The 21101-nt window shown below is 40.0% G+C and overlaps 1 protein-coding gene across 1 annotated transcript in view; it reads right to left on the bottom strand.

Moving 5' to 3' along the window:
* Positions 1–1243: 1243 nt before the first annotated feature.
* yjefn3 (YjeF N-terminal domain containing 3) overlaps positions 1244–21101 on the bottom strand; it is a 37726-nt gene continuing 17868 nt past the window's right edge. Inside the window, exons 2-6 of the mRNA XM_063890706.1 lie at positions 14284–14392; positions 6559–6669; positions 3305–3418; positions 2680–2830; positions 1244–2002 (exon numbers count right to left, since the gene is read on the bottom strand). Of these exons, the coding sequence (XP_063746776.1) occupies positions 1806–2002; positions 2680–2830; positions 3305–3418; positions 6559–6669; positions 14284–14392 (682 nt within the window). The 3' untranslated portion in view covers positions 1244–1805. The remainder of the gene's footprint in view (positions 2003–2679; positions 2831–3304; positions 3419–6558; positions 6670–14283; positions 14393–21101) is intronic.

The following is a 21101-nucleotide window of genomic DNA, read 5'->3' as shown; positions in this document are numbered from 1 at the left end:
CATGAGGCCATCCTCCACAGCTGATTATAGCCTGATCACACCTGCTTATGGCTTTCATTACCAAATCAAATCCAGTTGGAAAACAATAAACAGCAGTTACAACATGCGCTCCCTAAATAAGCACAACACTAATTGCATATGATGTACATGAGATTGTGTAAGCTTCTTGGCTGAATTGTCATTGCACGAGAAACCCAACGATACTGCCACTAGCAGCTCCAAGGGAATTTTAATCCCCTGTAGGATTGTACAAAACCATCAGTAAAATAATATTATTTATCAGAACCTTACTTATATAGAAGGCCTGATATCAGCTAAAGGGGATTAAAGAGGAATGCTTATGTGTATCTTTGTTTGCTTACTTGCGTTTTTATTTTATGTTGATTTTGGCACCCCCTCTGGACAAAAGCAGTACTTGTTTATAATTACCAGGGACCCTTTAGTCCCTCTCGGTTGTTATGCAGATGGGTTTAACAGTCTGCCCTGCTCATTTCTGGTTCTCCCGTCCCTTCATTCCCTCTGGGGTACCTCTATCTGTAGTCAGATCTGCCCTGATGGAGTCTGAGATGAAGGAGTCTCTGGTAAATCTGTAAGATTTGGTCTGATCTAGCAGGAATTGGACCAGGCACCAACAATGACAACAATTAAGAATAATTATTACTAGAGCTAGAAACAGCCAATCTTCTTACTAATGAATTGTTTTACTTAGTAGATCATGCATCAGTATTACAATGAGACTCTTTCATAGCCAATTAAAAGCCTCTCTTAGTTTGTCTAAATATACCCCTTATTTAGGTTTTTGGCCTTAGGGGGGCAGTGGAACAGGCTGAAAACAGAATCATCACCTAATAAAAGTGTTTGTGAACATATCGGTAAATAGTTGCGTATTTACACATCCAGCAGAATGAGAAACACATCTATTTAGAGTCCTGTTTCTGTGTTTACTTTATAAATGTTAGTCCAACTCACTCCATTTGGCTCTGTTTTGTTCCCCACCAATTTAGCTATTAAATTCTACAACCTGTCCACCAGCTAGTTGTTTACTTTACTAAAAAATGCATGTGGGGGCTGAACACACTCAAAATGTCTCAGAGTCTCAATGGAAACTGCAGAGTTTCACAATACATGCAGTCATTGTTATATTCATGAGTCATTGTTAATATGAAATACACTGATCAGTGCAGCTTTATGTGAAGGAAAAACCAAACACAAAATTATTGAATCCTTGAAGGTTTTTTTTTTTTATTATTGGACAACAAGAACGGTCTGGGCCATTTACAGCTGATGAAGTGAGACAAAAGTCATTCAGAAGTGCAGGCTGACAAACAAACCAAAAACACATAAACAGAAAGTTCAAGATGGCCAATCTGCACAACATCTTATCTCGTTAGCACAATTCAGTAAAAAGTTCAACATGAGAACATTAAAAAAGTTTTGAAGAAAACTAAAAATGTCCCAGTGGCTGGCATCATAGAAAGTTCATATTTCTTTGCTGACTGTGAACAAAAGAAAGTAAACATATTTTGCAAATTAATCTGAAAACAGTGTAACGCTACAGCTTTCACAAGTAGACTGACACAAATACTCCTCATGCCATTGCCTGAAAAGACTTGACTCAAACCACAGCTTCTAAAAATGACCTTTCTACTGCAGCTCAACATTTAGCTAAGGTGTAGCGTGATCTACTCAACCGAGCGTTAACATTAAATCACATTAACAATCTATAAAGTACAAAACAAGAGAATAGATCAACCTTACAATTTTGAAAATCAGGAGTGGACACTGGCTCTTATTTTCCCCATGTGTTACAATTCTATGAGACAGTCTGTGCCAGGGTAATCCGGGAGGTTAAGGTCGTATTTTTTCTGGATGTCATAGGGCAAGAAGCGTCCGGCCAAGAAATGCTTCCCGGAGAAACTCATGGCGCACTTCTTTGGTGCTGTGAGTGAGATGAGAACTTCTGGGTTAATCCCATCTTGACTTGGTTCCTCTACATCCCAACCTGAAGAAGACAAAACAGCAGTGGAGAGGAATTTCAGGAGACAAGGATTGGAATAACTTTCGGCCTGCTGTTCTCACACTCAGCAGGTAGTGTATTTGGGGTAGGATGAGCTCACACTAGGCCGGCTGTAGTGTTAGATTTATCCTCCACGTGTGCCTCCAGACATGGAAACTCCTGCTTGGAAGCCAAGGCTCCTGGGGAGCTGCCTGTAGACTCATTTATCAAGTAGTGTTTCTGAGACTCCTGCCTAATATTTGAGTTAGTGTTGCACGACTAACTAAAATGTAACTACTTTTTCAATCTTTTTTTGTTAAAAAATGATTCAATATTTAAAAAATCACTTGATGATTTTTAAAACGGTTCAAAAGCTTAGAGCTTCCAGCTGCTTGTGACTTTTAAACTATGATGGCACTACAGTTTAAGACCCAACAGCCTGTGAAAAAAGGCATAATCCCACTGTAAACATAGAAAAAAGCATTGTTTTTTTATTGTGTTGGAACTATTTTTAGATTAATACATGCACATTTTGCATGGCAGGTCTATGATATATCATTTATATTAAACAATAAACTAATTAAATTGTATTTAATTGTTAATACCTTTTCTAGACTCTGTGAGTATCATGGTTTATAGAATATTGATCATTTAATAACAACAATAAATGTTTGATCACTTACCTGAGGGCACATCCACACTAGCAATGGGGACCTTGATTTGCTTCAGGGTGACCAGAATACCGGGGTAGGGCTCCTTAATGTTGTCGCAGTCTGTATCTGGGCCAAGCATGGCATCAATCACTAGGTTGTAGGCATCGTTTATGAGCTGCACCTAAACAAAAACAAAAATATTTGTTGAAGGATGAATAAATAGCACAGGAACAAATCAAATATTCTGAAAGAAGCAGTGACAAGGGATTCAAGAGACACTTCTTTTTTTATTCAAAAGTCGCATAAGTGGAAATTTGACTTGTGTAGGTTTTATGCTCATGTGCTCTATTGAGTGTAAGACTACTCTTTTTTTTAAGGATTATTTTGGACATTGTGTGACTTTATTTATAGTTATAGTGTTGAGGGACAGGAAATGTGGGGAAAGGAAGCATGGGAAATGACATGCCACCAATGATCCGGCCAGCTGGGAATCAAACCATGTGGAAAGCGCTCTGACCACTCAATCAACTCGCCTTCAAACTATTATTTTCAATTCAGATATTTTTACTCTTTAAAAGTATTCCTCAGTGCATAGTTTAAAATAATGTTGCTGAAACTCTTGGTAAATGTGTTATTTTTTGAAAAAGCTGCTGACCTCTGTGGGGAGATAGGAGAGGGAAGGGATGTCCATCTTCTCACACTGCACTGTGAAGTCCTGGTGTAGACTTTCAGAGGAGCGTTTAGGGTGGTAGATGGTCGGCTCATACTCCTGTGTCAGATGAGGCAACAGAGAAAAACAACAGAGAGAAGGTGGGAGAGCGCAAAGGAGAAGAGAAACAGAAAAACTGAGAAAAGTTTACACAATATCAACACCAAAGCCTGCCATTTCAGACCACACTGACCTGATTTAACACATGTGTTCAGTTCAAGTCAAGTGAAAATACTGTTGACGAGTGATCAGAACTTTCGGTTTTCTACCGTCTGCTTCCTGATTTTTCTAGAGTCTACTTCCTGAATGAATACTTCCCGTAAAAACTGGAAGATGAGAGGAGTAGAAATCCAGACACCCGCAGTCAGAAGATCTGTGAGGAAGCACCTGTGACCTGTGACCTTACACTGCCTCAGAGGTTAACTCTCAGAAATGTAAGTGTGTTTGCATGCATTTTTCTCAAAGACATATTACTTGATAAATATTGACAGAATGACATTTAAAGAGGCAATTATTTCCAGGCTTTGAGATATTCTGTGCCTGGATAATACAAAAACGCTGTATAGTCGATCGGTTTGGTTGGGACTATTTCTTCCGTAGAAAGGATTTAGCAGTGAAACAGGGTCATTGTTTCTGGATTTGCTGGCGGAATTGCCTTAGGGTTGGCAATGTCACTCAATGATTGGTCTGCCACTTTGGTCCATACAGTTATATCTTAAAAACTATCATAAAGTTTGCCACTCAATCTTGGAAAACATTCATGTTCCCCAGAGGATGAATCTTGATGTCTTTCGTGATCCTCTGTCTATCTTTTTTTTCTAGCACCACCATGAGGTTCAGTATTTTTACTGCAAAACATCCCATGAACATAAATAATGTTAATAGAAAGAGTTTTTTCAGATGTGGCTGAGCTGAGGCTGCCTTTACAAAGGAAATGATCTGTCAGGTCAGACAGACGGCTGCTTCCTCAGGGACCCTAAACCAATCAGACAGCCACAGACACTCTTCACCTGACGTCATCTCCATCATGATCTCCACAGAGCGCAGAACCAGCAACCAGGCCAAATACAATCTTGTGTGTCTATTAGTGTGTGTGTGTGTGTGTGTGTGTGTGTGTGTGTGTGTGTGTGTGTGTGTGTGTGTGTGTGTGTGTGTGTGTGTGTGTGTGTTCATCCCTCAGGGTAAGCCAGCCGCCCAAGCATGCCCTTGACCTCATCAGCACTTACACCGTGTACGTGTGAAACTAAGGAAAGGTTCAAAATGAGTGTCAGTGTCACTGAGCATGAGCACAAAGGAGCCGTAGGACAGAAACAAGCAAAGTGTACAGGCGAGGGCTTTCTCCAGCTAATGCTAACATCGCTAAAGGTAACACTTCCTCTCCCTTAGGGATGATGGTGTCTTGTAGTAATTCGTTTTCATACACAACCCATTAGAAATGGACGGATGAGGTCTGCAGCACAATCAAGTCTTTCTCTGGTGAACAGTTCAACGTACAACAACACTCTAAAGACATGTGAAAGTATTCATTGTAGCAACTTTTTACGCTAACTGTGTGCTACTGTGCGTACACAGACAAGGGAACATTGGATTAATGCTTGTGTTAAACCACATGGTGGATTATGTGGATTATGTTAATTAATAACGCTATAATTTGTGATTTAAATTTTGTTTTGCTCTACACATGATGGAATATTTAAATGTCTTTACTGTAATGCTAATTGCAACGTGACTAACATCAAACATTTGATGTTTCTGTTCAGGGATTTCTATAGAGCGCAATGTAGTCAGCTGAACGAAACATGTCCACTAGAACTAATGTGGATAGGAAGTGATTATTATTTTCATCCCGGGGTTAGCTTTGATCATAGATATCTATATCTTCTGGTATGCAACATTGAGGCTTTTTTTATACCTATTAGTGGAAATAATCAAGAGGCAGATCAGATCAGACACAACCTGCTTTTGCGAACACGGATGTCTTTCAGTGACGTGAGAAGCAAGCCGGACGGTTTGCCTGCAACCGATCGTTCACTTCTACGCTCTGTCTGATCACATTCACAGCTCTGCATCAGGCTGTGTGTGTGTGTGTGTGTGTGTGTGTCTCACGTGTATGCATACATGTCCTCGTGCTGACAGGGATCACATCGCACCATGAAAACACAGCTATTCACAGTCCATAGTAACTGCTCAAGTTTCTCAAGTTAGAAGTCAGACGTGTGGTCCCAGTCGGCCTGCTGTAAAGTGCAGTCACTTGAAAATAATAATAATAAAACCGTATTTATACAGCACATTTCAGGATGCAATAAAATGTTTCACATTAAGGAAAAACAGAGGATATGACAAAAACAGAAGGTGACAACATAGGAAACCGAACACCAGAAAATAGCACAAAAATATATTTAAAAGACAGAATCGATGCCTGTTGTTTAGAAGTCATGCAGAAGATATGCAAGGTAATATATTTCCATGTGAGCTGACCTCTGACCTCCTGTCCTTGGCTTTGAGATGTAAACAGACAGAGAGTGGGCAGTGAAGCAGGAGAGAGAGTCTCTACGGATAGCCATCAGAGTACATCTAACATGGTTTTAATCAGAGCTATCAATGCACTGTAAATCTAGCATGTCAGACACATATGGTAAAGTGTATAGATGCATTCCTCTGTGAACCCAAGATCCCGAAAACACATATCCAATGTTTCCCTTCCAATAAAGTCATAGACAGAGGCAGGGCTATGGCTGTGTGTACTGAAATGAACTGTGAAAATGGGACTCTATTTTTGTAAAGTGTTAGAAAGGATGAAGTCCTGCCTCTAAAAACAATCAGTCTTGAAATGTCAGTCAGAGTGTGGCCTGAGGGGTTAGACATCTTGGTCATGACATCATATCGTGGCTATAAGAGTCAGACGACTTTAACGAGAGTAATAATAGCATGATATCATGACTGTCTGAGTGCCCTTGCGGGGAGTTTAATGGGATAAATGCTCCGAGCCGTTTACAGGAGCTGAAATGAAATTCAGTAAAGCGCTATAAAGCCGTTCAGGAGATCCCCTTGTTAGTTAGTTTATTTCTTCGAATGTGATATCATCTAAAAGACTCAGCATGCTCCAGACAATGGATCTTTTGTGGTGTTGTTGAAGTGATAGAGACTTTTGAAAAGTTGTTTTTGTGCACTGTATATCCTTTGTGCAGCAGTTTACTTACATACATGCGCAGGTGTCGGGCACACACCAGGCCAATGGAACCATTTTGATCCGGACCACAGATCACCAGCACCGTCGGCTGCTTCTTTGCTAGAGAGCTGAGAGGATAGGCCTGGTGGAGAGACACAATAAATTATAGGCAGTTAGGAACAGGCCCTAATGATTGAGGGAACAGAAAAGCATGAGGAATGAGATGTTCAGAAAATAGACAGGGTTATTGATAGAGTGTAGCTAAGCATTATTCAGTATTTATCTCTACGACTCAGGCTTCTTATTCAGTGTAGGTAATCCAATCTCTTCCTCTGCCCCTCCATCATTCTCAGAGTGTCTGACTGCAGCATGCCAGTCATGCCAGACAAAGGTGTAAATGGCACCACCTACATTGTCTCTTTCGTCTACCAGAAGAGGTCCAATCTCATTAAAATAACCCTGGCAGCTGTGGAAAGAATACCAGTGTCCTCGCCATGGGATGCTTCTGGAGGCTATATTTAACACACTTTCCGTCTCTGCCCCCGCTGCATAAGGATGCTGGCATCTGCCGTGTGCGCTGGCCACATGTAAATCACCCTGCACCTTCAGTACCTGCCCCAGGGGCTGTCAACCTGAGTGGCTAATCTTCCATCTCCAACACCTAAACAGAACGGCTGTGTTGTCTGTGGTGTGTGTGTGTGTGTGTGTGTGTGTGTGTGTGTGTGTGTGTGTGTGTGTGTGTGTGTGTGTGTGTGTGTGTGTGTGTGTGTGTGTGTGTTTGTGTGGGTGTGTGGTGTGTGTGTGTGTGTGCGTGCGTGCGTGCGTGCATGCGAGTGTGGGTACTCGGTCATGACCATTACTGCAAGCCCCAAAGGTGTCAGCCTGCCTCCATTTCCACAGAAAAACAGACGTTTTACTGGAATTTCTGCAGCATTTATTGTACAAGAATGATTGTTCGTCTTTTTAAAGGTCACAGTATTATTTCGTAAACTAGGAGAAGTTTGACAGAGGGAGTGAGTTCACAAAGACTTCTGGATATCCATGTCCAATTAAATGTGTTTCAGAATACAAGTCGTAAAACCAATTATCCGAGTGTTGTCACTGCGGTAAATAGTCTACGACTGCTGTAATGCTTTTGGATCACATAAATTAAAGGGCAAGTATTTTGTTATTTTAGGGCTTAATAAAAGGAATTACAGGATAACGTATATAGAGCAACACGAGAAGTTATATAAATAAAGGTCTTACCTAAAATGATAAAGATGTAACTATTTTTCACATAAAACAACTGTAATCATAGACTAATTGTTTAAAGCTGTACATGTCCCCATCAGAAGGCTTACTACTATTTTATTACATCAGCCCATGATGGTTTTTTAAATTCCTCATAATAAAGACGAATTTTCCCTGGCTTCTGATAATGGTTTCCAATACATCACCGTACCCTGTCATTTTTTTATAAATATCCTGTTATCCAAGAAGTAACAACATCCTAATTTACGAGTTGTTATGTCCTCAATAAAACGACCCTGTAATTACTTTGAAAAGATTGCAGTATATAAATATTAAAAATAAGTGAAGCATAATTCTTAAAGAACTATGCTGTAATTCACAGTTTTTATTCAAAGATAGTATTACATAATTAAAGTTAAGACTCTTCACATTATGGATCCGTGGCCTCCAAACGTCGGAGATTAGCTTCAAATAGGAATAAATTCTGCCACCACATTTAAAATCACTTTACTTTCACTTCCACTAATGTATTCAATACAGGGTGATGTGCATATGGAGGAAGAGCACATTCCCCTCATTGTATAATTGGATATAACAAGAGTGCATTAACGGGAGTGATGAATCCAGGAGAGGGACAGCAGCCGTTACCTCCATCATAAGAGCCCAGCTGAGAAATAATCACAGACTCCATGAGTTGCAGGAGAAAGTGTTATGGACGCTTAGGGCCACGGAGCTGATGGTAATGTTAGGAGAGGAGCAGGGAGTGATTGCGTGGGAAAGAGAGACTGGAAGTGGAGACTGAAAGTGGATCACCTTAAAAAAAAAGAGAGAGGACGGTGTCGTTAATTTTCATATCTAATGAGACAGAAGCTCTTAGTGAGTTTCACACTGAGTAATCTGATGTTAATGACACATCCCTTAATTTAAAGTGGCACCCTGTGTGTGTGTGTGTGTGTGTGTGTGTGTGTGTGTGTGTGTGTGTGTGTGTGTGTGTGTGTGTGTGTGTGTGTGTGTGTGTGTGTGTGTGTGTGTGTGTCAATCTGTGTTGCTAGCTGGGGAGAAATGATAACTAGAATTAATGCAAACAGCAATTACAGTAACCATCTCTGTTCGTCGCCCCCATATACTGTAGTTTTTATTAGACTAAAATGAAACATATACGGATTAAATGGGTGTTTGTATTCATGTGGACTATGAAAGACTGATGTTGTAATGGACTCGTTATCAAACCACCAACACATGTATGGTGTACTAGTTATTTTGGCTCATTGTTTTGGGTCTACCACCATTTCTCCAGTTGCAGGAGGCTATTTTCATAGCATATTTTGTCACACGTTCTCTGCCAATCAAGTCAGAGATACATGATAAACATAGTTAAAATGACCTCAATCCACTTAAAGCAAAATATAATTTGAGTAATGAGCATTACGTTTTTGAAAGGATCGCAGTGTATAAATAACTCTGACGGTTGTATAATAGTGAATGCTATAAGGCTTTATAATGGGTTTAAAATGAACCGCTAACTCTTAGTTGTTCCGTTTGATTTTTGTGTGCACTGCAAAGATATATTTATATATATTTTTACTACACTTAAAGCGAATTATGACACACGTGTTCCTGACAGACCAATTACAGTTATTGTAAGCAGTCCTCACATTAAAATGCATTGTAAAATTATTCAAAAATTGTTAGTCAATGAAAATTATGATAGCAGAATTCACAGAACATTTTACCAACTCTTTTTTGTTGAAAACCAACACAGAGGTTGAAACTTAGTTAATATTGGATCAAAGTTTCAGGTCACAGGGCCAGAAACACGGCTCCATAAGTAAGGTGATGATACTCTACTTGATGTGTGAAAAGATAATTGTTTCCTCACATGTTTATAAGGTGATAGATAATAGAGAGATAACATGTTAGTGTTATACTTAATTCCATTCCCTCCAAAAAGGAGAACAGTTATATATGGCTTATAATTAGCTTGGTCTTCACATATTTGCACTTTCAATTTCTCTGTTTCTTGCTCCCTTTCATGCTTTTCAAAGTAGAAAACCTCACATCAGAAGGTTTAATGGCTCTGCCTCGAAATGTTGAAGGCCGTCGGGAGGATCAGGGATATCAGTGCCGCAGCCATTTCATGCTGCTGGAGAAACCATTAGAGCCACACACTGCTGAAGCTATGCATCTATAAAGTGAGCTGGCTGGATCGATGCAGGCAGGGCTCTGATGTGTTTGGACACATTTGTCTAATCTCGCTTAGAACAGGAGCTTGATTCACTCTAACAAATATCTGTCCTAACCCATTTACTCTGATATTGAGCCTCCAAAGAGGAAATAAAGAACGCGATTAGCAACAGAGGAGATAAGCAACATTTCTAATGTGTTTCTTTCTCCACTGTTGGAAGTGCTCTTTTGTTTGTGTGGTATTTTTAAATGAAAAAGAGGGATTTTTAAGGCGCTCTTAAGGTAGATGCTGAATAAATAGCCATTTGAATCATCAATAATCCAAAAAACATATAAATATGACTTCATTCTCTATGCTTAGTGTATTACACAATATAAAAGATGGTCAAAGCCACTCAAGTCTTATGGATTTATAGTCAGAAGTGATGACTGCTGCACTTTTTTATATTAAGTGAACATATTGTTGATACAAATCTATGATGCGCTTTAAATAAGAACAATTTCATTTCTTTCAATAAAATGGTTTAAACGGCCCTGGCAGGGACATTAGATGCTATCACAGTATGCTATTTGGGAAAACAAGCTTTTATGATTCCCTTTCAGGCTAATAAACTTGTTGAAATGTTTTTCTAGTTTTTATGATATATTTGGATGTAGAAGAGGTTTCTACAAGTGCAGACAGATGGTTTGTTGCATCTGTTCTGCAGGTTTGTTTTCTGGTTGCTTTTTATTATCTCTTCTGCAGAACTGTTGATGTTTTCCCATTTGCTGTTGACATTAAGGCCTACAAATGTTAACATGCTACATGCACCCATAAAATCACATAAAATAGGGATTACATGTGTTTATGAATGACAAACACTTTTAGCATGTGAGCTTTAGAGGATGCTTTAAGAAGGGTCTGAGTTAGGAAATGTCACAGGTAGAAGTGTTGGGTCTCATGCAGAGCAGTGCTAGGACCCCCCTCATACTAAAATACACATTCCCACACACACCTCAAATATGTCTGCCTTGATTGTAATGACATCTCCAAGGGAATACCTCTTTGAAATAAATGTTAAAGACACATGTGCTTTCACCTCTAATCAATCTGAAACACACACTGAGCCTGAGAAAACACAATCAGGGGTCCTCGAAACGCAAATGCACTCCAATGTGCGGAAAAACAGAGCTTCGTATTTGAGGAGCGAGACTACAGTCCAGCGGTTCCTGTAAACTTTGAAATAATTTATTTTTGTGCGGTAACAAAAACGCCTCCTGTCTCCACCGAGGTGTTGAAAAGTGCCAGACTGATAGAAACACACACAAACAGACTCGACCTGGTGGCTGCGGCGGCTGCTGCTGGAGCAGTAAAAGAATTACTTACGAAAGACCTATAATCTATCTGGCAAACAGAGGTGTGCGTATGTGTGTGTGTGGTACACTTGGACTCCAACAGCAGTAGGCCAGCAGTGAAACCAGCAGAATCAGACTGTCTGCATCTCCTTGCACTGTAATTTTCCTGAAATAGCGGTGATGTCATGTCAGCAGTAGCCTGCTGTGGTTGTGGGCAGCTCTCTCCGCAGCGTCCAGGCCGTGTTTGTGTAGGAAGGCTACGCTGGTGGAGGGCCAGGCATGGGGCCAGCAGTGGATGATGATAATAGAGGGGAAGTGGATGTGGGATTCATCACACACTCTGAACAAAAAGGCTCTGATGCTGCCACTCTGCCTGTGTCAGCTTTTACTTTTCTCTATTTCACTTTTTTTTTTTAACTGCTTAACTTTTTTCTGTTGCGATCCTCACCCCCCAAGAACGTAAAAGCTTTGTGTGGTTAAACAATATAATGTTTGAACTCCTATAAAAACAAACAAATAAAAAGCATATTATAAGACGTCATTATGAGTGTAATAATGACACTCTAAAACGAACACCAGTTAAACAGACTTTAATTGTTTTTTGTTGGTTTCTTGGCCACTTGAGGGCAGTGCAGAAAGACTGAGATCACAATATTGACTCATTCAATTATATTGTTTTGAACTTGTAAAATAAATATGACGCACATGGACACTGGTTTATTTTCTCATCCAGTGTAAATAAAGAGAATAATTGATTTGGAGTCGGTTTGACACCTCACATATGTAATTATTCAGCTTTTAGCTCTGGTTTATCTCCTCAACGTCCTGAGGGACATTTCCGGCTTCAGCTGCTAAACGCTCCATTACATAGTCACTCACTTTGTCTTATGGCCAGTTGTTGATGGACACGTTGTGTACAATGGGGATTTAGAGCTATTGTCACATAACTTGTCTCTCTGTAGCATCTGGAAAGAAGTTTGCCAATGTGTTATGTGAGAGGTGTTGCTCCTACTGTATGTACATACAGATAATTATCACCTGAATGTGCAGCTCCCCTCGGCTTTATGGAGCGTTATGTAAGTGTCAGATCATTGTTTTGCTGTACCGTGTCAACATATTTCTAACACTTTTGGCCCCCTACTCTTAGTGTTGTTTTTGTTTTAGGTGAGAAGACTGATTGGATCATCACACAACAGCAGACAGGCCAAATGAGAGACTTGATGATGACTATAATGAAGAATTTAACAGCTAAAGAACGCGATATTTCCCTTAGTAATAGGTTGCGACCAAAAAGAAAAAGAAAGTGCAATCTGTGAAACTGCTGGATGTGAAACTAAGCTATTGTTTGCCAAAAGGTTCCCAATTGGCGCATAAAAAAAGACACACATATCAGTTATTGCAGATAAAAAATTAAAAAACATCTGAGAAATATGATATCTGTTTGTTTGTGTCAAAGGTGAGAAATATGATATCTGTTTGTTTGTGTCAAAGGTGAGAAATGTGATATCTGTTTGTTTGTGTCAAAGGTGAGAAATGTGATATCTGTTTGTTTGTGTCAAAGGTGAGAAATATGATATCTCTGATATCACAATAATGTCTGTTTGTTGTCAATTTTCTTGTGTTTTTTGTCAGAATGTGTCTCTTGTCTGTCTGTCTTCCATGACTCTCTCTTTCTTCTTGTATCAGTTTTGCTTTTTCTGAGGGGAGATATTAAAGGTCTCATATTAAACTGTATTGCCTTTTATTGATGTGTGTTTTCTAACTTTTCTTGTAAACCACTCATTCGGGCTACAGTCTTTGTCGCTTTCCTTCTTTTTCTCGTCATCCCTGCCTCTGACAGCAATGCGGGGTTTCATGTGTCTCGTTGCTCAGACTCTTATTCATCACAGCCCAATGAAGAGACCACTGAGGAAACCAGTGTGGCGTTAAACCAAGCCAGTGGTCTGGTCCAAGGGAACCACATGTGCTCCTGACAGTCCTCCACTGACATACACATGCTTTAGGCCTGACGCAGTCCAGACCTCAGAGAAGAGGAACTGTGCTTCTGGACCGCTGTGGTGCGCTGACACACAGCAAGCTCAGGTGATCAGGTCCAAGGTGAGCGGCACCCAATGTTTGGAAGTAAATGTCAGAGAAAGTTAAACCATTCCCTGAACATTATAATCAGCCACTTTGTATGGAAGTTAATGTAAATTAGGAAAGTGTAAGTAGCAGCAGCTGTGACTTTTCTGCCCTCTTGTTAAACCACACCAAATCACACCAGAATCTGTTTGAGTTTTGTAACGATTACTGAGGCCCAGAGTGGCAGAATAAGCAGCAGCTTTTCTAAAAAAGTGGAAAATGTTTGACCTTTACAGATGTTTTCTGAGTGATAAACTGTGAATGAAGGCTTTTAAACAGTTTGGGTTTTCTTTGAACACAGCTTGTCACAGTACTTCTGAATAGAGTGGGTTTATTCACAAAAGGACAGTAATTGGAAAAAATGCATTACTTTGAGTTGACAGTTTTTCATTCTGTTAATACTAACTACTTCAAAATTGATGAAAGGACAGATGTAGGAAAAGCTTTGTGTGACGTTTTCAAAAAATGATTTGATGGATGTTTGTTGTGTTGGTGTTTTATGTTTCATTTCAATAAAAAGACAGAAAGGAACCAGAGAATATAATTATATATACATGGCAAAATATGCTAAAATGCAGACCCAACACACGCACGCGCACGCACACACACACACACACACACACACAAGCACAAGCCCATTTATCAGTATAAACTAAAACCGCAATAAGAAAACTATAATGATGTAATTTTATCTCTGCATTTATCTCTCGTGAAGAACATGAACACACACTTTTGGATGTGGATGGATGGGGATTATGAATGATTCAACCATGATGAGCCTTGTGCTGTGTCCTGCTACAGATGTTCAAGTCAGGACAAGCCGGCAAAGGGAAACAGATATATGTAGAATAACAATAATGTAAGCAAGGGAAAGTGTGCAGACCTTAGTGATGGCGAGGGCGCAGGCTTGTCCCCAGATCTCTATCAGCTGCTGCTGTCCAAACCTGTAGTCCTTCAGTAGCTCTGTCTCGATAGCTGCTGCTTCCCCTTTACTGTGAGACAGAATAACACACGACACAGGGTTAGCAAGAGAGGTTTTGTTCAATAACAACATCATCATCAACAAAAACCTAGTCAGCATCATCATGCAGTGCTCTGAGCCTCATTAAAAGGCTTCCCACATATTCGTAATTTAACCCACCAGCAGAACAAACTGCTCAAAGTGTCTGCAGCGCAAGTACAATGAACTTTCTGCCTGGATGCACTGTTGAAATGCAGCATGCCAAATCTACAAGATAAGGCAGGCATTGAAAAGGAAGCAGGATTGTTTTTCACCCCACAGAAATTACACATAACTGAGAGGTTGTACAGTAAGCAGTGACCCATCATACAAACGTATTAAAATCAATAAATAAGTCATTCAAATTCTATCTAATTTGCCCAATAGCAACAAACTGCAAAGTTGTTGCAGGGGGCTTTACAATGTGTTCAGTAGACCCTTGCATCAAACAAGGAAAAACTCCAAAAAGAAGCCCCACTATTTAAAGGGAGAAAAGGGAGGAAACCCAGGGAGAGCAACCAAGGAGTGATCCCTCTCCCAAGATTGACAGACATGCAATAAACAGTATATTGTGTGTATGGATTTAAAACGATAGCAAAATGACAACATAGGCAACCCAAATTAAAAATGATAATGTGAGGGTATTTAGGATGAATCCAGTTGGATGTCAAAATTCTTCCAGGTATCGCCAAAAAATAATAAGGTGGACGTCAGGCAGAACCACAGCTCAATGAGGCAGCTTACATCAGTGGTTGTCTCATGTCTGCTCAAGCAGCAAGTGTGGCTGTAGGTAGGTTTTTAAAAGTTTCTATTTATCAAGGTTATTCAACCTCAACATCTTCACAGACATGATACTCAAATCAATAAAATGAATCAAACTGAACCTTTACTTCAGCTTGAATGCCAGGATGTGCTGTGAACCGTATTTGTGAACACAACCTGCAGTTGATGCAATTTCAACATTAATTATGTCAGGCATGAATCAGTGTTGTGATCTAATGCTCACACACATTGTCTTTGTCCCTTTGCTTCCTCTGGCTGCTCTCGGCACGGTGACAGTGTGACTAATGCTTCGGAGCCCGATGGTGCCGCTTATAGAACAGCACAGCACAGCAGCTGGCAGGAAGAAAAGGAACAGGGCAAAGCCATTCTCAAGTCCTAATTTGAGGTCTGATTCTGTACAGTTGAATACATCTCTTTCACTCTGCAGACACCTGGTGGTCCCACTTAGTACTGCATCTTAATACAGAATACAGGTGATTAATGATTATGTTCAGGTCTGGATGTCTTAACTTGTTTTTCCATTTTGCTGTACTTTAAAAGCTCTCAGCAAATGAGACAACTCTAGAGCAGAATGATTGATGCAGATGCTTGAAATTTGATTTCAGAGTTATTATTTCTGATATAAAGATCATATATCAGACCGATAAGAGCAGTTGAGAGATGGATCAATGCATACAATCACTATTGTGCTTCCATTTAGCACTCAAGCATTCAACTCTGCTACAAATCTTTAACCATCCAAAAAGTTAGAGAGCTCTTTGCCTAAGTGCAAGTGTGTGTGTGTGTGTGTGTGTGTGTGTGTGTGTGTGTGTGTGTGTGTGTGTGTGTGTGTGTGTGTGTGTGTGTGTGTGTGTGTGTGTGTGTGTGTGTGTGTGTGTGTGTGTGTGTGTGTGTGTGTGTGTGTGTGTTGTTTTCTTTAGATTACATTGTGATTTTTTCCTGTTACATCATATGTTGACAATCAGATACGCATAACATGTGCAGACAGACATTTGCATACAGCTGAATGGCAGTAGTTGAAGTTGTATGGTCTTTTATGTAGCAATATTGCTGTATTATATCACTGCCTCTCAACTGTTATCTGTTTTCCAGGAAGAAACAGGAAAAATAAACACTTCTATTATTGTTCTGTTTATGCTGAACAAAAGCAGTGAAGGGCTGCATCTGAGTGAGAGAGTGTGTGTGTGTGTGTGTGTGTGTGTGTGTGTGTGTGTGTGTGTGTGTGTGTGTGTGTGTGTGTGTGTGTGTGTGTGTGTGTGTGTGTGTGTGTGTGTGTGTGTGTGTGTGTGTGTGTGTGTGTGTGTGTGTTTGTTTGTCAGCACACCGGTGTATCTATGTGGGGTTTCTGGCATTTACCTGAGCCAGAGGAGCTGCAGCAGCTGTCACCCAGGGCTCACCTCAGGATGTTTCCTGAGGCACTGTGACAAGATGATCTTTGGAAAGTTCACCTCAATCCACAGGGTTCTTCCCGGTAGCACCAGAGCGCCTTACAGCTTTAATTTAGTCAAACTTGTTCTACATGAGGATACGCAATTTTATTTCCCACACCAAGAAGTGTGTTTCAGTATGTGTACAAAAAAAGTCAACATTTCTTCTGCTGTTGTTGTTGGAGAGCTCTTAACCCAGACTTATACTATCAAAGTAACAGTCCTGCTGCTGAACAGCCACTCACCAGCAATCTTTAACCTTACTCACAGAGCAAAGTGTTGTGGGTGTACTGCTCAGCTGCTAGTGTTAGCAATGCTATATATATATAAGTGTATGGTGTTAGCCAAGTGCCTCCACCACAAGGGGGCAGCTCACAGTGTTCATACTCTAAAGACAGATGGCTGGTTCATGCTGCATATGGCATGTTTTTCTTTCAATTACCAGCTCTTATCACACCTATTATAATTCTTAATCAGACATTTATTTAAAAAATAAATACTGCAAGTAAGAATGCTTCCAGTGATTGCAAAAGCCTCAACTCTAATTTGCGTTTAAAGGAAAGCAGGTATGAAGATATAACCTTGTCCTTGATCTAAAAAAAAAGTGTGTGTGTGTGTGTGTGTGTGTGTGTGTGTGTGTGTGTGTGTGTGTGTGTGTGTGTGTGTGTGTGTGTGTGTGTGTGTATGTGTGTGTGTGCTAGTTTCTTAGGTGCAGGTGCTGATAAAAAAAGGGTCTTTAGAGGATTAGCCTGTGTTGCACCTGTAGCCACAGCCTTACAGCTGCCAGCAACCTCTCCCCCAGAGGGATGGTTAATTTCCCCATGCTTTGTGTGATGTGTTCCTGCAGTGTCTCACCTTCATTGTAGCATTGCTCAACTGTGATCAACCTGCTTAATGACTCTGTTTACTTTACACATGAGATAAGGTAAAATGAAACTTTAATGGTGCCTGTGGGGAGATGGGGAGACTTCAGTAGCAAATAGCAGGGGCTTAAAGGCTAAAGCAAAGACACAAATGTATTAACATAATGGGGAGGTTGGCGGTCGCAAAAATAAAATGTACAAAATATGAGCTATATCATCAGCTAGTTGTTTCCAACATAACTATGTTGTCGTTTGCAGAAAATATAGCAGTATACCATGTGAACACAATGGGTGAACACAAGAATACCTGTTAAATATAATGCAATGTAACAGCCCTGTAAAGGCACAACACAAAAATACAAAATGTACCCTGTCATCTAACAAATCACCCATAAACATTGGGTACTATACTGCACCGTGAAGCCTTGTACCATGAGGGATTAATTATCCACTGAATGTCAGAAGAGCTTCTGTTTGTCTAACATTAGTAGACTTAAATAGTCACATTTCCCACACCCTCCCTTTTAATTCGCCTAATTTCCACCTTTCCAGCATGATCTTCTGGTGAGACAAAAAGCGTGATTAAAATAACTGGAAGATAAATGCTGTAGTCGACATCTTTCAAGCCAACATTTGTATGCTGAACCTGGCAGGGGTATCTGAAGCGAATTCATAAAAGAACATACAGATAATGTCAAGTACCAAGTCTATATGCACATAGTATTTTTAAATAACTGAAGAAAGGCTATATTGTTATGACAGTGCCTGCTGTTATGTAAACTTAATAACAACCTCCAGCTATGTGTTCAGCTAAGCAAGCCGCATGCAATGCAAATGCTAGCTACCACGCTACGCTAAGAAGCGCAACATATTAACATAAATTCTGATGAAAGTATGTTAGCATTGTCATTGTAAGCAATTCATGTGTTTATGTTAACATTTATTTTTAGCAACACTGCATTATTGCTAAGTATAGCCTCACAAAGCTGGTAGCATAGCAATAAAAATAACCTTTTAACAAAATTAACTGCCTGTCAAAGCAAACACCTGCAGCTCACGTTCAAGGCCTGCTTGATGTTGTACAAAATGTTTCCAAGTCCTCAGTGGAAGTGATAGTATACAGACCAGATGCTGCTGTTAAATGCTCCAGATTTACTGTTGTGTAATTAACTAAACTTTCCCCAGTAGCAGAAAGCCATGAGAAGGGTACTATGCTGGTCCTTTAAAAAGCAGATGATAATGACAAGTCTGACTCCTGCTGAGTAAAACAGTGTTCATCAGCACTCTTCTCTATCCCACTCTCTGCCCTGCCTCTTTGCCATTATCTGTCCACCCCCCACCGTATGTAGTGCTCAATCGATGTTAATGATACTTCAGGCCTTTCAAACATCATTACAGGGCCACATCAAATCACATGGTGATAAAAAGTAGATCACTCTTTTCATGTTTATTTCTAGGCTCTTTTAAGTACCAATCTGTGGCATTTTCATATTAATTACCTTCTATTTTGTTGCTGTGCAGTTAATAAACAAAGTGATTATACAGCCTAAGTGCAGTGCAGCATAAAAGCTTAATGTTTACTACACCTTTTAAAAACTACATAGCAGCTGTTTAATATGGTAGGCCTCTCTCACACATTTCACCATACAGTACCTGGTGTGTTGAACAGTTTTGATAAATACACAAAGAAAAAGAGAAACAGTTTTCTATAATGAAAACAACTCAGTACTAACATCTATTTGGTGACTATACTAACATCTGTATGTTTTTATTTCACAAACCCAGACCTGATCCACTTTTTATTTGAAGTAATTAAATACTGACTCAACTTTTTATCATCACACATGTAGCCTATAGGACACAGTTTAATTAAGACTCTGCATTTAACAATTAGCAGTGGGCAGCTATTATATGAGAAACCAGGGGGCTGTCTCAATAAAAAGTATCCTAATTTAGTTAGATTCTATGTATAACATGTAAGATAGACTGTTAATGTTGCTGCATGGAAACCTGCCAAGTTTCTATGAATAACAAAATGGCAAGATGAAGGGAGGGTTGGACTCTGTGGGTGGATGAACAGATGGGTCTTTTAAGTTTCTCCTCCGTATGTTTTTCTAAATTATCTGTAAGTCAATTGAAATATGCCTGTGCTGTTCTGTGTGTAAAGTGTAAACACTTACATAAGATAATACAGATAAATACGAAACATGATCGCTCCTATAAACATGAAAAATATCAAAAGAGGCTTCTACATCATGATGCATAACATAACGCAGTAAAGCTCTTTTGCCCTGCATCACATTTGATGGTGCAAAGGTGCAGCAAAAGACCCTGAGGTATTCTTCTTTCTTTCATCTCACTTGTGTTTACTCTTTACTTCTCTGTCCTTTAATTTCCAACTTTTCTGATCCCACCTTATCATTCACTCCAGTTTACCCTTTTCAATTTCCCCTCTATCTTCCTCTGCTGCTCTTGCCCGCCTTTTCCACCGCCATCCGTCACTCTGTATCTCAGCGGCTCTGATGAAGGTCACTGAACCAGAGTGATGGCAAATGGAGCGATGACAACAAGTGACACGCAGGGAAAGAGAAAACATGGGCCGAGAGAGCATATGAAAGGTGACTCACCCCTGTATGTTTCTTTACATCAGGAATTAGAGAGGAAAACTGCAGAATGTAAATGCAATTTATATCACATATAGGCAGAAACGTGAGGCTGTGGAGTTAGTATTACTCACCTTAAGCCTCACTTTCATCAGCACCCTGAAGATAATCTCATTCTGGACACCCGGCTTTGTTCCAGCTAAAAGGTTTTGGTCATAATTTTGGCGTTACGTTGATGTAAAGCTTATATCCTTCAAAGCTTAAACGTATATCTTTGACTCCGAAGTACAGACCCTCTTGCTATTAAACCAGATAATCTGTAGGCTTTTTCAGGTGCCAGAGCATCAGATTTAACATGTGCGTCATCTCAGGACACCTTTCATCATCAGTCAGGCCTCCCGGGGTTTTGCCTACGGGAAGTCCTGCAGCAGCTAGCGAGGAGACGATGTAAAGAGGGAAAATCGCAGTGGGAGGGCAACAGAGAAAGGCAGGATGGTTCTATATGTTTTGATAAAATCAAGAATAATGGAAATACCAGCAAAGACTGACACATCAGAGGACAAGAAATGCATTCATAAGATGAAAGCGGAGTAGTTTAAACAATGCAATAATTCAAGCCGAACAAAACAAGAATCAGGCTGTCCTATGGATGCCCTATGTTATGTCACACTATGTAAGTGCGCAGATGGAAATGTACCAGTCCATTTAAGCATCCCATTTGTAGTGTGGATATCACAGTATTTCCTTTTTCTAACTGAGGTTGCTTCATTCCTGAAATAATGAATAAATCACAGCATAGCTTGCCAAAAACATAACCGAGAATCACAAGGTGTTTACAGTGCCCACTGCTTTAAAAATCACATTTCTGGAGGCATAAAGATACATTATATTATTTCCTTCTGCATAATTTGATGGTGGGCAAGAGGATCAGGTGCCAAAGTGAGGGGAGTGTCTCATAAGCGGCCTCAGCTGGCAGATATTAGCTGGCCTTGAGTCTCCATATGGTGTCATTCTAACTGCCCAGC

This window comes from Eleginops maclovinus, chromosome 9, assembly GCF_036324505.1.
Source record: "Eleginops maclovinus isolate JMC-PN-2008 ecotype Puerto Natales chromosome 9, JC_Emac_rtc_rv5, whole genome shotgun sequence".
NCBI lineage: Eukaryota > Metazoa > Chordata > Actinopteri > Perciformes > Eleginopidae > Eleginops > Eleginops maclovinus.
Note: the sequence above shows the minus strand (reverse complement) of the source record. Positions and strands in the feature narration are given on the sequence as shown.